This window comes from Physeter macrocephalus, chromosome 7, assembly GCF_002837175.3.
Source record: "Physeter macrocephalus isolate SW-GA chromosome 7, ASM283717v5, whole genome shotgun sequence".
Taxonomy (NCBI): Eukaryota; Metazoa; Chordata; class Mammalia; order Artiodactyla; family Physeteridae; genus Physeter; species Physeter macrocephalus.
In genome coordinates, this window is record NC_041220.1 from 49,423,484 (window position 1) to 49,438,615 (window position 15,132).

Here is a 15,132-nt window from a genome sequence, read left to right on the forward strand (position 1 = left end):
CTCCGGACGCGCAGGCCCAGCGGCCATGGTTCACGGGCCCAGCCGCTCCGCGGCATGTGGGATCTTCCCGGACCGGGCACGAACCCGCGTCCCCTGCATCGGCAGGTGGACTCTCAACCACTGCGCCACCAGGGAAGCCCTGTTATATCATTTTGATAGTTGCTCTTAAGACAACTGTTTGTGTTAGCCCTCCTTGTTGATTTCTGAAATATCGAGATTTGTATGTTCTCCTGACAGGTATTTTACCTCTTCTCATGTGCCTTTCTTCTCTTTCTGTCCTCCTCCCCACTGTCTAGCATGTTGGTATTATCCAGATTCTAAAATTTTTGGTCTTAATTTTTATAGATATATTTTGTTTCTTTTTTTTGTCCCTCCTCTTTTTATTAATATGCTTTACCAAGCTATTTATCTTTAATTATCACATCTCTTGCAGCATCTTCTGTACCTACTTCTCTAATTGATTACTTCCTTCAAGTTTTTTCAATGTTGATCACTTGGCAAACATTCTGAGACTTTGTATGCCTAAGAACATTTTTATTATACCTTCAGATTCGAATAACAGCATAGTTATAAAATAGGTTCAAAATTCATGTCTTTCAATATTCTAAAAATACTATGTTGCTCATTTCCAGTTTAATTATCGAGAAGGTTGATGTTGTCTCTGTCTGTAGGAATTGCTATAATAATTTACCATAGATTGGTAAACAATAAAAATTTATTTCTCATGGTTTTGGAGGCTAGAAGTCCGAGATAAGGGTGCCAGCACAGTCAGGTTCTGGTGAGAGTCCTTTTCTGGGTTATAGACTGCTGACTTATTATTGTACCCTCATACAGCAAACAGGGCAAGAGAGCTTTTGGGATTCCTTTTACAAGGGTACTAATCCCATTCATGAGGGCTCCACCCTCATGACCTAATTACCTCCCAAAGGCCCCACCTCCTAATATCATCACATTAGAAAATAGGGTTTCCACATAGCAATTTTGGAAGACACATTCAGGCCATAACAGATGTAAATCTGATCCTTGTTCCTTTTTAGGTGAACTGTTTTCTCTCTGCAGCTTTTATAATTTCTCTCCTGTCTTCAATATTCTGTCTAAATGTGGGTTTTTCCTTCTCTCCTACTTGGCTTTCTCTGAGCCCTTTTAATAAAGACCTCAGACTTTATTAAAGTATCCTTAATTTGGGGACATTTATCTCCATCATTTCTTAAACTATTTTCTACACTCCTTTCTAATATTTCTCATTTCTAAGGCTCATTATTACCTGGATGTTGGCACTCCTACACATATCCTCTATGATGCTCATCTTTTCTTTTATGTTTTCGATCTCTTTTTCTGATGCCTTCTGGAAGAAGTCCTCAATCTTATCTTCAAATGCACTATTTTAAAGCTATATCTATACCTAATCCTTCCTCAAAGAAAAATAGGAGCAGTATCAAACAACAAATCATAACGAAAAAGCACTAAGTGGAAATATTAGGTATGAAAAAGGTAATAGTGGAAATAAAGAACACATGGGGGTTGTTGGTGCCTTGATAAGAATGGTTTGGCTGGAGTAATGGGAATAAATTGTGATTAGAATAGTTCAAGAAGGAAAGGTGGCATGAAGTGAGTATGGATAACTCCTTTCATGGATAACTCCTTTCAAGGAACTTTTGCTATAAAGAGTATGAAAAATGGAATGGTATGGTTCAAGAGGGTTTTAAAATGGGAGGTTTTTTTTTTTTTTTTTTGGGAGGTATTCTTTGAAGATGGCCATTCTGACTGGTGTGAGATGATACCTCACTGTAGTCTTCACTTGCATTTCTCTAACGATTAGTGATGTTGAGCAACCTTTCATGTGTTTGTTGGCAATCCGTATATCTTCTTTGCAGAAATGTCTATTTAGGTCTTCTGCCCATATTTGTATTGGTTTATTTGTTTTTCTGATATTGAGCTGCATGAACTGCTTGTAAATTTTAGAGATTAATCCTTTGTCAGTTGCTTCGTTTGCAAATATTTTCTCCCATCCTGAGGGTTGTCTTTTCATCTTGTTTATGGTTTCCCTTTCCGTGCAAAAGCTTTTATGTTTCATTAGGTCCCATTTGTTTATTTTTGTTTTTATTTCCATTTCTCTAGGAGGTGGGTCAAAAAGGATCTTGCTGTGATTTATCTCAGAGTGTTCTACCTATGATTTCCTCTAAGAGTTTTCTAGTGTCTGGCCTTATATTTGGGTCTTTAATCCATTTTGAGTTTATTTTTGTGTATGGTGTTAGGGAGTGTTCTAATTTCATTCTTTTACATGTAGCTGTCCAGTTTTCCCAGCACCATTTATTGAAGAGGCTGTCTTTTCTCCATTGTATATTCTTGCCTCCTTTATCAAAGATAAGGTGACCGTAAGTGTGTGGGTTTATCTCTGGGGCTTTCTATCCTGTTCCATTGATCTGTATTTGTTTTTGTGCCAGTTTGTTTTTATTTCCATTTCTCTAGGAGGTGGGTCAAAAAGGATCTTGCTGTGATTTATCTCAGAGTGTTCTACCTATGATTTCCTCTAAGAGTTTTCTAGTGTCTGGCCTTATATTTGGGTCTTTAATCCATTTTGAGTTTATTTTTGTGTATGGTGTTAGGGAGTGTTCTAATTTCATTCTTTTACATGTAGCTGTCCAGTTTTCCCAGCACCATTTATTGAAGAGGCTGTCTTTTCTCCATTGTATATTCTTGCCTCCTTTATCAAAGATAAGGTGACCGTAAGTGTGTGGGTTTATCTCTGGGGCTTTCTATCCTGTTCCATTGATCTGTATTTGTTTTTGTGCCAGTTGGCCATCATCAAAAAATCTACAAACAATAAATGCTGGAGAGGGTATGGAGAAAAGGGAACGCTCTTGCACTGTTGGTGGGAATGTAAATTGATACAGCCACTATGGAGAACAGTATGGAGGTTCCTTAAAAAACAAAATAGAACTACCATACGACACAACAATCCCACTACTCAGCATATACCCTGAGAAAACCGTAATTCAAAAGGAGTCATGTACCACAATGTTCATTGCAGCTCTATTTACAACAGCCAGGACATGGAAGCAACCTAAGTGTCCATCGACAGATGAATGGATAAAGAAAATGTGGCACATATATACAATGGAATATTACTCAGCCATAAAAAGAAACGAAATAGAGTTATTTGTAGTGAGGTGGATGGACCTAGAGTCTGTCATAAAGAGTGAAGTAAGTCAGAAAGAGAAAAACAAATACCATTATGCTAACACATATATATGGAATCTGAAAAAAAGAAATGGTTCTGACGAACCTAGGGGCAGGACAGGAATAAAGACGCAGATGTAGAGAATGGACTTGAGGACACGGTGAGGGGGAAGGGGAAGCTGGGATGAAGTGAGAGAGTGGCACTGACATATATACACTACCAAATGTAAAATAGCTAGCTAGTGGGAAGCAGCCACATAGCACTGGGAGATCAGCTCCATGGTTTGTGACCACCCAGAGGGGTGCGATAGGGAGGGTGGCAGGGAGATGCAAGAGGGAGGGGATATGGGGATATATGTACACATTTAGCTGATTCACTTTGTTATTCAGCAGAAAGTAACACAACATTGTAAAGCAATTATACTCCAATAAAGATGTTAAAAAAAAAAAGTGCCTGGAATCTGAGTTCAGAGACTTCTCCATATCCCACCATGATAAAATTTGATTTGAATAAATTATACTTAACTTTTGAATTAAGAATACTGCTACCATTATACAAAATTATTTGTAAGAAAGAGAAAATAAATTGACTGGAAAGTTTATTGGAAAATCTATGTCAAGCTCCATAATTTAAAATTATTTAAAACAAATTAAAAACATCTATAAAAGGTCAGAACATTCAGTATTTCAAGATAAAACTACATTAAAAAATTGTATCATGGCTGATTATGAAAATAACAATTATGGCAAACTATACATTTTTAAATTATAGAAACATTAAAAATAAAATATCTAACAAAATATGCCTTGCTGTTGCTTTGGGGAAAAGGTGGGGACAAATTTTTAACTTTTATTTACATATATTTATTAAAAGATTTTCCACATGACATTGTAAATAGTCCCACTTCTATTGTATTTTGCTGTAATACATGAATTCACACACAGGAGATAGAATACATAAAATTACATAGATGGTGAAAAAGTAAGCCACATCACACCAAATACACACTTAATTACTGCAAAGGGCATAACGAGAATATATAAGGAATATTAGTTTTAGAAAAAGAGCGCTGCCCACCCCCAGGTACACACAAACTCCACTTTATTAAACCACAGGAGGAAATAAAATGTATCATAAATAATTGGTTTTCCATTTTCCAATGCTAGTTTTTAAGTTCTTTTTCGATCATAATGAAATCTATTAAAAACAGGATTTTCTTCAAATGTGTATGGTTTAAACACGATTAGTTTTTTTTTTGTTTGTGTTTTTTGTTTTGTTTTGTTTTTCGTGGTACGCAGGCCTCTCACTGTTGTGGCTTCTCCCGTTGCGGAGCGCACGCTCCGGACGCGCAGGCTCAGCGGCCATGGCTCATGGGCCCAGCCGCTCCGCGGCATGTGGGATCTTCCCGGACCGGGGCACAAACCCGTGTCCCCTGCATCAGCAGGCGGACTCGCAACCACTGCGCCACCAGTGAAGCCCACACAATTAGTTTTTGTATGACAATCTATTTTGTACTTTTATTAATATCTGTATATATCTAAATCCTTTAAAGTTACAACTTTGAAAATTCACTGTAAAAAGCTGTTTTCTATCTAATATGCCACAACAGGTCAGTGTTTACATACTATTCTGGAAGACTGATAAATTACAACACACAGGTTTAGAAGCAAAAAACTGGATATTATTTAATGTATAATGGAATTTTAACAAAATGTTTTACTGTATTTACCCCATATATTGATACTTTTGTATTCAAAATTTTAGATTAGTACAGTGAGAAATTTTATTTACTGAAAAATATCCCAAATTTCTGTTCTATCGTTTTACAAAATTCTAAATACAGCTTTTAGTTTAATTTTGATAGCGTTTATATTATGTGAAGAGTCCATGTGATAGCCAAAATAGTATAATATTGTATATAATATATGAATGTATCTTTTTTTTTTTTTTTGCGGTACGCGGGCCTCTCACTGCTGCGGCCCCTCCCGTTGCGGAGCACAGGCTCTGGACGCGCAGGCTCAGCGGCCATGGCTCATGGGCCCAGCCGCACCGCGGCATGTGGGATCTTCCCGGACCGGGGCACGAACCCGTGTCCCCTGCATCAGCAGGCGGATTCTCAACCACTGCGCCACCAGGGAAGCCCAATGTATCTTTTCTATCACAGTTCTTCTAGTTGGCAATAACAAATTATATATGGTAACCATTATTTTATCAAGACCTTTGCTATTATAAGAATAGACCTGAATATAGTCCCCTCAATGATAGACATCATATTGGTGCATAATTAATTTTACATGTAGAAGAAAAAAGTTAAACATGACAGCATAGCATCAAAGTTGATCATCCCTTCTGAATGTATTAAAGATATAGGTTATAAACACAGGCATGGAAACTAGAATATTTATATACATATATCATGGCTCATTAAGAAAAAGATTTTAAAGCATAATGTGAATAATACATCACATTAATTCACAGTATAAACACACTGTGGAAGTAATTTAAGTCAGGAATAATAAAAATACAGATATAACATTAGCACTATTCATACATATTCTGTTCTGTCATATATATGAAAATATACACATGGATAAAGCTCTTTTAAACCAAATTTTTACATATTCACTGATTTAAATAAAAGTTGACAGAGGTAGAATTTGTGTCAATGTTCATAATTTTCAGGAACAAGTGCTTCAAATATTTCATTACTGTTTGTCCTTTAAAAAAATCCATATAGCCAACTCATGAAAGCCATCATTCTGAAAAAGGGGGGAGGGGAAAGGTGGATTAAGAAAAAAATGATAAAATTACTCAGTACTTTCAGGAAAAACTGCAGTTCAGTAATGTTTTAACTGAAATTATAATCTCTAATAAAACCTTTGCCCACAATCAAATTATAGTTAATAGTCAAGAAGTACTGTCCTATGTTTCAAAAAGATATTCCCTTTAAACTATTATACAAAAGCACTTTAAAGTATATGAGTACTAAAAGAATGATACACAGTGAAAAGAATGGGGTAACATAGAATGTTAATTGAGAAAAATAGCTCAAAAGAAGGGATACTATGATGTATAGGTTTCATAAAATTACAAACAAGTACTGTAAATTACGTTGTCTGAGTCTTAAAATAGCATGTTAGGGATAGTCAAATATTTTTCCAAGTATTTTGACCTTATGTGCTATCTAACCACCCTCCCAATTAAAAAACACAGACATTAAAATATAAAAAATCACACAATGGAAACACTGAGAAAGTAATTATTTTTTTCTATACCGAGGAAGACATACTTAAGAAGAAATTATCAGACAGGTTGTCAAATACTGATGTAAAACATTGTTTATAAGAAAAAAAAGTTGGAAACAAACTATCGATATATGTTCCATAAGAGGAGAATGATTAAATAATTCATGGAATATCCATGTGATCAACTGTTAAATCACTATTTTAAAATGGCATTTTTGAAAATGCTTTTAATGATAAGAATAAATGCATGCAACTATATTAAGGGGAAAACCCCACAGAACAAAAAAACTGATAAAAACTATTTTGAGTATGATTTCTATTAGAATTATACATGTATGTCTATGCTTGTGTGTATATTTATTACAAATTAAACATAAGAAAGGAGTAGGGGCTTCCCTGGTGGTCCAGTGGTTAAGACTCCGTGCTCCCCTCCCAATGCAGGGGTCACGGATTTGACCCCTTGTCAGGGAATTAAGATCCTGCAAAGATTCCGCATGCCGCATGTCACGGCCAAAATAAATAAATAAATAAAGTTAAAAAAAAAAAAATAGACCTTTTTAAAAAAAAAAAAAAAAAAAAAAGAAGGGGGCTTCCCTGGTGGCACAGTGGTTGAGAGTCTGCCTGCCTATGCAGGGGACACGGGTTCGTGCCCCGGTCTGGGAAGATCCCACATGCCGCGGAGCGGCTAGGCCCGTGAGCCATGGCCATTGAACCTGTGCGTCTGGAGCCTGTGCTCTGCAACGGGAGAGGCCACAACGGTGAGAAGCCCGCGTACCACAAAAAATAAATAAATAAATAAAAATAGAAGGGAGTGTATCAAATGGCTAATTGCTATTTTCTCTGGGTTGTAGGATTAAAAGCGATTTTGATTTGTACATCCATGTTAACAGCAGCATTTTCACAATAGCCAAAAGGTGGAAGCAACCCAAGTGATGAATGGATAAACAAAGTGTGCTATATACATAGAATGGAATAATATTTAGCCTCAAAAAGGAAGGGAATTCTGACACATACTCCCTCCCTCATGGATAAAACTTGAAAACATTATAGTAAGTGAAATAAGTCAGTCACAAAAACACAAATACTGCATGATTCCACTTACTTAAGGTACAAAGAATAGTCAAATTCATAGAGACAGACATTGGCATGGTGATTGTCAGAGGTTAGGGGAAGGAGAGAATGGGGAGTTAGTGTTCAATGGGTACAGAGTTTTAGCTGGGGAAGATGAAAAAGTTCTGGAGACTGATGGTGGAGATGATTTTTGCACAAGAGTGTGAATGTACTAACTGCCAGAGAAATGTACACTTAAAAATGGTTAAGGGCTTCCCTGGTGGCGCAGTGGTTGAGAATTCGCTTGCCGATGCAGGAGACACGGGTTTGTGCCCCGGTCCGGGAAGATCCCATATGCCACAGAGCGGCTGGGCCCGTGAGCCATGGCCGCTGAGCCTGTGCGTCTGGAGCCTGTGCTCCGCAACGGAAGAGGCCACAACAGTGAGAGGTCCGCGTACCACACACACACAAAAAAAGGTTAAAATGATAAATTTGACCTTATGTGTATTTTACTCCAATTAAAAAAAATGTAAAAAAAAGTGATTTTGGTTATCTTCTTTATACTTTTGTATTTTATGTTTTCTCAGTGAGCATTTTTTAGATGCAATAATCAAAACAGTAAAAGCAAAACTGGATTATATATGTTAACTATTAGAGACACTGTAAATATGGCTTGATATGAATATTTCATATTCATTTCTGGGTACTTATGGGGAAATCCCTTAAAATTAGTTTTTGTGACAACGTTAGAAAATATGAATGGAAATGTGTTACCAATTAACAACATCATTAGGATACTCTGGGAATTTGTTAATGGTTGTAGACATTTTCTACTCTACATCTACTAGAATGGCTATAATAAAAAAATGGAAAATAACAAGTGTTGACAAGGACTTGGAAAACTGGAAGTCTTAGACTGCTGTTGAGAATGTAAAATGGTACAGTCATGTGGAAAAAGTTTGGCAGGTAATCAAAAAATTAAACATAGAATTACCTTATGACCCAGCAACTCTAGGTACTCCCAAAAGATATTAAAACAGACTAAAACAGATACTTGTACACCAATTGAAGTTCACAGCAGCATTATTCACAATAGCTAAGAGATGAAAACAACCCAGATGTCCATCAACTGATGAGCAAAAGAACAAAATGTGGTATAAACACAAAGGAATATCATTCAGGGATGAAAAGGAATGAAGTTCTGATACATGCTACAACACAGATGAACCCTGAAGACATTATTCTAAATGAAATAAGCTAGATGCAAAAAGACAAATATTATATAAATTCACTTATATGAAAATCTAGAGTAGGCTAATTTATAGAGATAGAAAGTAGATTAGAGGTTATCAGGGGCAGGGAAGTGAAGACAGGGGACTGGAGAGTTATTGCTTAATAGATACAGAGTTTCTGTTTGGGTGATAAAAAATTCTGGAAATAGTGGTGATGGTTGTACAACATTGTGAATTTAATGCCACTGAGTTGTACACTTTACAAAATAGTTAAGAAGGCAAAGTTCAGGGACTTCCCTGGTGGTCCAGTGGTTAAGACTTCGCCTTCCAATGCAGGGGGTGTGGGTTCAATCCCTGGTCAGGGAAATAAGATCTCACATGCCTCCTAGCCAGAAAAAAAACAAAACAAAACATAAAACAGAAGCAATATTGTAACAAATTCAATAAAGACTTTAAAAATGGTCCACATCAAAAAAAATCTTAAAAAAAAAAAGTAGGCAAAGTTCATGTTATATATATTTTATCATAATTTTAAAAAGTTTTCTAATTCATTACAGCTTTAGAGATTGCTGGAAAGCACTATGTTCTAGATCAGTGGTTCTTAAAGTATAGTTTGGGGATCCCTGGGAGTCAAGCCTCTTTTCATAAACTAAGGAATAACTTGCTTTTTCACTCTTATCATCTCACGAGTATACACATAAGTTTTCCAGGGGCTATGTGACGTGAAAGTCCAGTTAGTAAATAAATATTTCAGATTTGTGGGCCACAGGGTCTCTGTCACAACTACCTAATTCTGCCACTGCAGAAAAGCAGTCTGAGACAATATGTAAACAAATGGGTGTGGCTTAATAAAGCTTAATTTACAAAAATAGGCAGTGGTGTGGATTTGGCCTATAGGGCCTAGTTTACCAACCCTTGATCTAAAATGCAACTGTGAATCAAGCATGAAAAAAATGATTGTGTCACAACTGCCAAGAGGCTTTATAATGAGAAGCAGAACCTCCATCTAATCACATTCAAATTAATGCAGCAGCTTAGAAGTTGTGAGGACAAAGTGACTGCTGCCAGCACTAGGAAGCGGTCCTCAAAATGAAAGAGGAAAACAAATGTTTTAATCAAATAAACAAACACAAAAGCAAAAGCGCAGCAATCAGGAATCATTTAAACATAGGCCCTACAAATACCAATAAACCCTGGGGCATCAGTATATTAAAGAATAGAACATAGCTAATACTCTTATGAGGATTCTGAAGTCACCAAGGAAATGCTTAATTATCTCCTATAAAATTCTACTGAGAGGCCAAAAAATGAATAATTTTTTGAAGGACTGACTTTACTATTTCTGTCAATAAGCCTGCATTTTTCAGTCAGCTACTTTTCAAACCCTGGGTCTGACATGCTTCTTTCCCATTCACTCCCATCTCCCATGAGCACATCACTTTGATGCTTCCTCAGCCAAATGTGTCCTAGCTCTTTACAATCACTTTGGAAAACTGACTTACCATAACTACTCAAGCTCGAACACATGCGTGTCCAGTGACCTGACAATCTCACTCCTAAGTGTGTACCCAAACGAAACGCACACATCTGTTCGCCAACATAAGGTACTAGAATGTTCATCATAATTCTATCTGTAATAGCCCAAACTGGAAATTATCAAATGCCCATCAAAAACAGAACGAGTAAATGGACTGTGGTATGTTCACATAATGGAATACTATACAGCAACAAGACTGAACTGTCTACAAGTACATAGCAGTATGGATGAATGTCACAAAGGTACTATTGAGAAAAAAAGCCAGAAATATATGATTTCATTTATAAAATGTCCAGAAACAGACAAAAGAAATCTATGTTTTTAATAACCGAGACAGTTACTTTTAGAGTAAGGCTTATGACCAGGACGACACCCAAGAGAGGTCATGTTTTGTTTCTTGATCCGGGTGCAGGTTGCATAGGTGTGTTCAGTTTGTAAAAATACATTGAGCTGTATATCCTATGATATAGCACTTTTCTGTATGTATATAATAATTTATCTTAAAATATCTAGCTTTCAATATTAAATAATATTTTCTATGTCTTTGTCCATACTTTCACTATCTGTTATTTGTACCTTGAGTTTGGCACTTCATCAAATATTACCCTGTGATATCTCATACTGTCATTTAATTTTTGTTGTGGATGTCTTCTCTCTCTCTCTTTTTTAACCTGCATCGGGTCTTAGTTGCGGCGTGTGGGATCTTCATTGAGGCATGCAGGATCTTTCGTTGCGGCGTGCAGGCTCTTCCTTGCAGTGCGTGGGCTTCTCTCTAGTTGTGGTGCGTGGGTTTTCTCTCTCTAGTTGTAGTGGCGCATGGGCTTCTCTCTAGTTGTGGCGTGCAGGTTTTCTCTCTAGTTGTAGCGGGACGTGGGCTTCTCTCTAGTTGTGGTGCATAAGTTTTCTCTCTCTAGTTGTGGTGTGCAGGCTCCAGAGCACGTGGGCTCTGTAGTTTGTGGCACCCAGGCTCTCACTGAGGCACGCAAACTCAGTAGTTGTGGTGCATGGGCTTAGTGGCCCCACGGCATGTGAGATCTTAGTTCCCTGATCAGGGATCAAACCCACGTCCCCTACACTGGAAGGCAGATTCTTTACCATTGGACCACCAGGGAAGTCCCCAGATGTCTTCTCTTTTTTAATTAAGGTACAATTTATATACAATAAAATACATGGACTGTAAACGTTCAGTTCAACGAATTTTTACAATTGTATACAGCCATATAACCATCAATACCATGATACAGCACATTCCATTACCTCTGAAAGTTCCCTACCACCTTTATAGGCAATCTCCTCTCCCCCCACACAGAAAACAACTCTCGTAATTTTTATAACCAGAGATAAGTTTTGCTTGTACTTGGTGTTAACATACATACCTTTCTGATAATCAGTTTACATGTTCAGGAGAATGTAAAGGAGACTTCAGAGTAGAACTAAGGGGCGGTGTGCGAAGACCGTGCCGACGCATCTCTTGGATTGCTCGTTCTCTGTCAATAAAGACAAAATAAGAGATTATACCAAAAAGTGGTAAACAAATAAAAGGTCCTGTTATTGTTTTAGTTAAGTAATTTCTAATCAATTGATTAATTAGTATTTCAACTAAATTTAAATCCTTTATAGGGACTTCCCGGGTGGCACAGTGGTTAAGAATCCACCTGCCAATGCAGGGGACACAGGTTTGAGCCCTGGTCCAGGAAGATCCCACATGCTGCGGAGCAACTAAGCCTGTGAGCTACAACTACTGAGCCCACGTGCCACAACTACTGAAGTCCGCGCGCCTAGAGCCCGTGCTCCACAAGAGAAGCCACCGCATTGAGAAGCCTGCACACCTCAACAAAGAGTAGCCCCTGCTCGCCACCGCAACTAGAGAAAGCCCACGCAGCAACAAAGACCCAACGCAGCCATAAACAAACAAGCAAACAAATAAATAAACCCTATGTCTTTATATCATTTTTAAGTTGAGGATAAAAGATGTCAATTAAAGGAATATGTACTTTAAGAGATTGTTCAAAGGCCCTCTGAATATAGATTTTCAAAGTTGGTTGGTTCCCTTCTCTGACCCTACCTTTCCCACCTCTTCTTGCACATAAATCTAGTCCTCTTCCTTCTTCCTGTCCCAAAACGCCCAAATGTTAGAAGTAAAATAATTTACTTTCTGTTATGTCTGGGTCTGCCCCACAAAGCATGATGACTGTGTTGCCACCTCTACTGTGGGCTATTCAGTTCCTGGCCCAGACTTTCTGGCTTGAGCTCTTCAGTACCTAGGATTTCTACCTAGGTGGGTGCTTCACAAACTTTTTTCATTATAATCCCCTAAAAAAACTTTTTTAGATGCCCCTCCCCAAATTATTCCCCCTCCGTCCAATTTTAATACATCAGATTTTAATACACAGATACACTGTTAATATACTGTGGCCCTTCGGAGGGCCGTAAATCACTGTAGTACCTAAGGTTTCTTTGCCATTCCCTCTTCCCCAAGAATCCATATTGTTCCCTGCAGTGACAATACTGCCTCTTTAAAAATGCATGATCTAGTTGCATGGTAAAGAGAAGGAAAGACATGGTCATGTGGGTCAAGGTTTCCTTGGGGACCAGGGGCAAGGAAAAAGGAGAAGAATTAAGGGAGTCTATAACCCTAGGCAACAGAGAGCTTGATTTAGGACCCTTGAATTGAAGAGAATTTCAGTTGTCATTAATAAATGAAAATCACTACACATATACAGTTTAGTACATTCAGAAAATAGATCTTCTAAATTACAAGAAATTAACAACACTGCTTTCATGACACTGATGCAACCTCAGGCTTCATTTCTCTTTGAAATCACAAATATTGATTTCCTAGCAAATTCCATCTATAATCCAAATTGCACATCACTTAAAAGTTTTGAAGCAAATGGTTAAGAATAAGATTAGAGAACTCAAAATATTGACCTAAATAAGCAATCTGACCACTATTTGAGAATGAAATCTTAGGAATGCTGATGCCTACGGTATTAATACAGTAGGAAAGAATAATGGAAGAAAAGTAAATTGACAAATTGATTCACAAATTAGACTTGGATTTTAACTGTTAAAGCAGGTCTCATTCCTGTTCCTAACACTTGGAGATTAAAATTTTCAACAAAATAAAGCAAATGAACTGAAATATAAGTGACTATGAATATTCCTAAGCTGTAGGGAATATATTGAAAAGATTAAGAGCACAGGCTTTAAAATTAGACAAACCTGTTTGGATTTTAGTCTTGGCTCTGCTATTTACTATTTGCGTGACCTTGGTTTCTAATAATAATATAGGCACAATAATAGTTAATAGGATTAATCAGATACATACATAGTATCTGGCATATATTTGTTAAGTGCCCTTAAGATCATCAGCATCATCGCTTTTACGATGATTTGTATTTGGAATTTCCTATTGGACCATAATGTTTTGGGCTCTTGTAGAATCCTTAACTAGCTTGCTGATTCCCTAACTATATCCTTTGAAATAATGCCCTAATTTTGCCCTGAGGAATGCTACAGCAAACATTTATACAATACTTGCTACTTTATTGTGGGGATATTATCTTCTACAACACTCGCTGCCTTTTTAGGAAGAATTACCAAAGAAATTTATTTTACATATTAATGCTAAGAAAAGTTTGCTATTTGTAAGCCATATTAAATCCTTCTGGTGGGCTTCCCTGGTGGCGCAGTGGTTGCGCGTCCGCCTGCCGATGCAGGGGAACCGGGTTCGCGCCCCGGTCTGGGAGGATCCCACATGCCGCGGAGCAGCTGGGCCCGTGAGCCGTGGCCGCTGAGCCTGCGCGTCCGGAGCCTGTGCTCCGCAACGGGAGAGGCCACAGCAGTGAGAGGCCCGCGTACCACAAAAAAACAAAAAAAAACAAAACAAAACAAACAAAAAAAAATCCTTCTGGAATAGAATAGGGAATAAATAAAAACGCTGTTCAACGCTAAAAATATATTCTTACCGTTCATATCTTTCAGTTGAAATCTGCCTTTTCAGAACATCAAGATCTGTTTGTAATTGTGCCATTTTAGCCCGAAGCATGGTGTTTTCCCGGCTTTGACTATTTCTTAAAAACAAATTTAGAAAATCAAATAAATAATAAATATTCTGTTTTATAGCAACAAGTGCTATGGATTTTTGTTTTGTTATTAATAAATACAAATGGAGGTGACATATAAGGATGAAAAAAAGAGAAGACTTTTCAACAATAATTCCATAAATGTCTGGAGCTTCTATCACAAAGTTTTCTTTTTCATTCATCTCATTTATTTAATGAACATTTACTGAGCTTCTAGTATGTGCTAGGCACTGCAGCAATGCTGGAGATACAAATGTGAGAAGACATGAATTGTAACATCAAAAAGTAAAGTATCTTTATTGACTCTTTCTTGACTCCTACCTCAGAAAGAGATATATTTCTAATTCCTTTTAAAAGTTAATTATTCCACTCATACTATCTACTCTGTGTTTCCTCCCTTCTTCCAAAAACATGTCCAAACTTCTCCATTATCAATCTCCTAAAAGGTAATCAATATCCTTATGAGGGTCAAATTTCATGGCCTTTTCTAAGTCTTTTTCCTAATCCACAGCATGAAACACAGCCAACTCCCCATTCTGAAATGCTCTCCCCTTCGCTGACTTCTCTCTTCATTTCTCAAATTTAGGTATTTTTCTAAAGTCCACTCGTTCACTTCCACGGGTACCACCTCTGTGGAGAACATATACAAATTACACCCCCAAACATGATGTCTCTTCTGAGCTAAACCCCCTGAGTTTCCCAAAGCAGCGGCCATGTAATCAAAATACTTTGCTTTGCACTCCCACCTCCCAGTCCCCCAACACTTCGAAAAAAAATTTTTTTTGGTTCCTCCACTATT

The 15,132-nt window shown here is 37.4% G+C and overlaps 1 protein-coding gene across 7 annotated transcripts in view; it reads right to left on the reverse strand.

Moving 5' to 3' along the window:
• CEP135 (centrosomal protein 135) overlaps positions 1–15,132 on the reverse strand; it is a 93,919-nt gene that overhangs the window by 10,309 nt on the left and 68,478 nt on the right. For 3 of the 7 annotated variants that reach the window (XM_055085961.1, XM_007116055.4, XM_007116059.4), the window contains 3 exons: positions 14,217–14,321; positions 11,622–11,732; positions 7,178–9,093 (listed from right to left, as the gene is read on the reverse strand). In XM_055085961.1, the coding sequence (XP_054941936.1) occupies positions 11,633–11,732; positions 14,217–14,321 (205 nt within the window). In that variant the 3' untranslated portion in view covers positions 7,178–9,093; positions 11,622–11,632. Of the gene's footprint in view, positions 1–3,790; positions 5,941–7,177; positions 9,094–10,788; positions 11,100–11,621; positions 11,733–14,216; positions 14,322–15,132 lie in introns of those variants that run through there. The other 4 variants (XR_448321.4, XM_007116057.4, XM_007116056.4 and 1 more) reach the window with 3 other exon arrangements.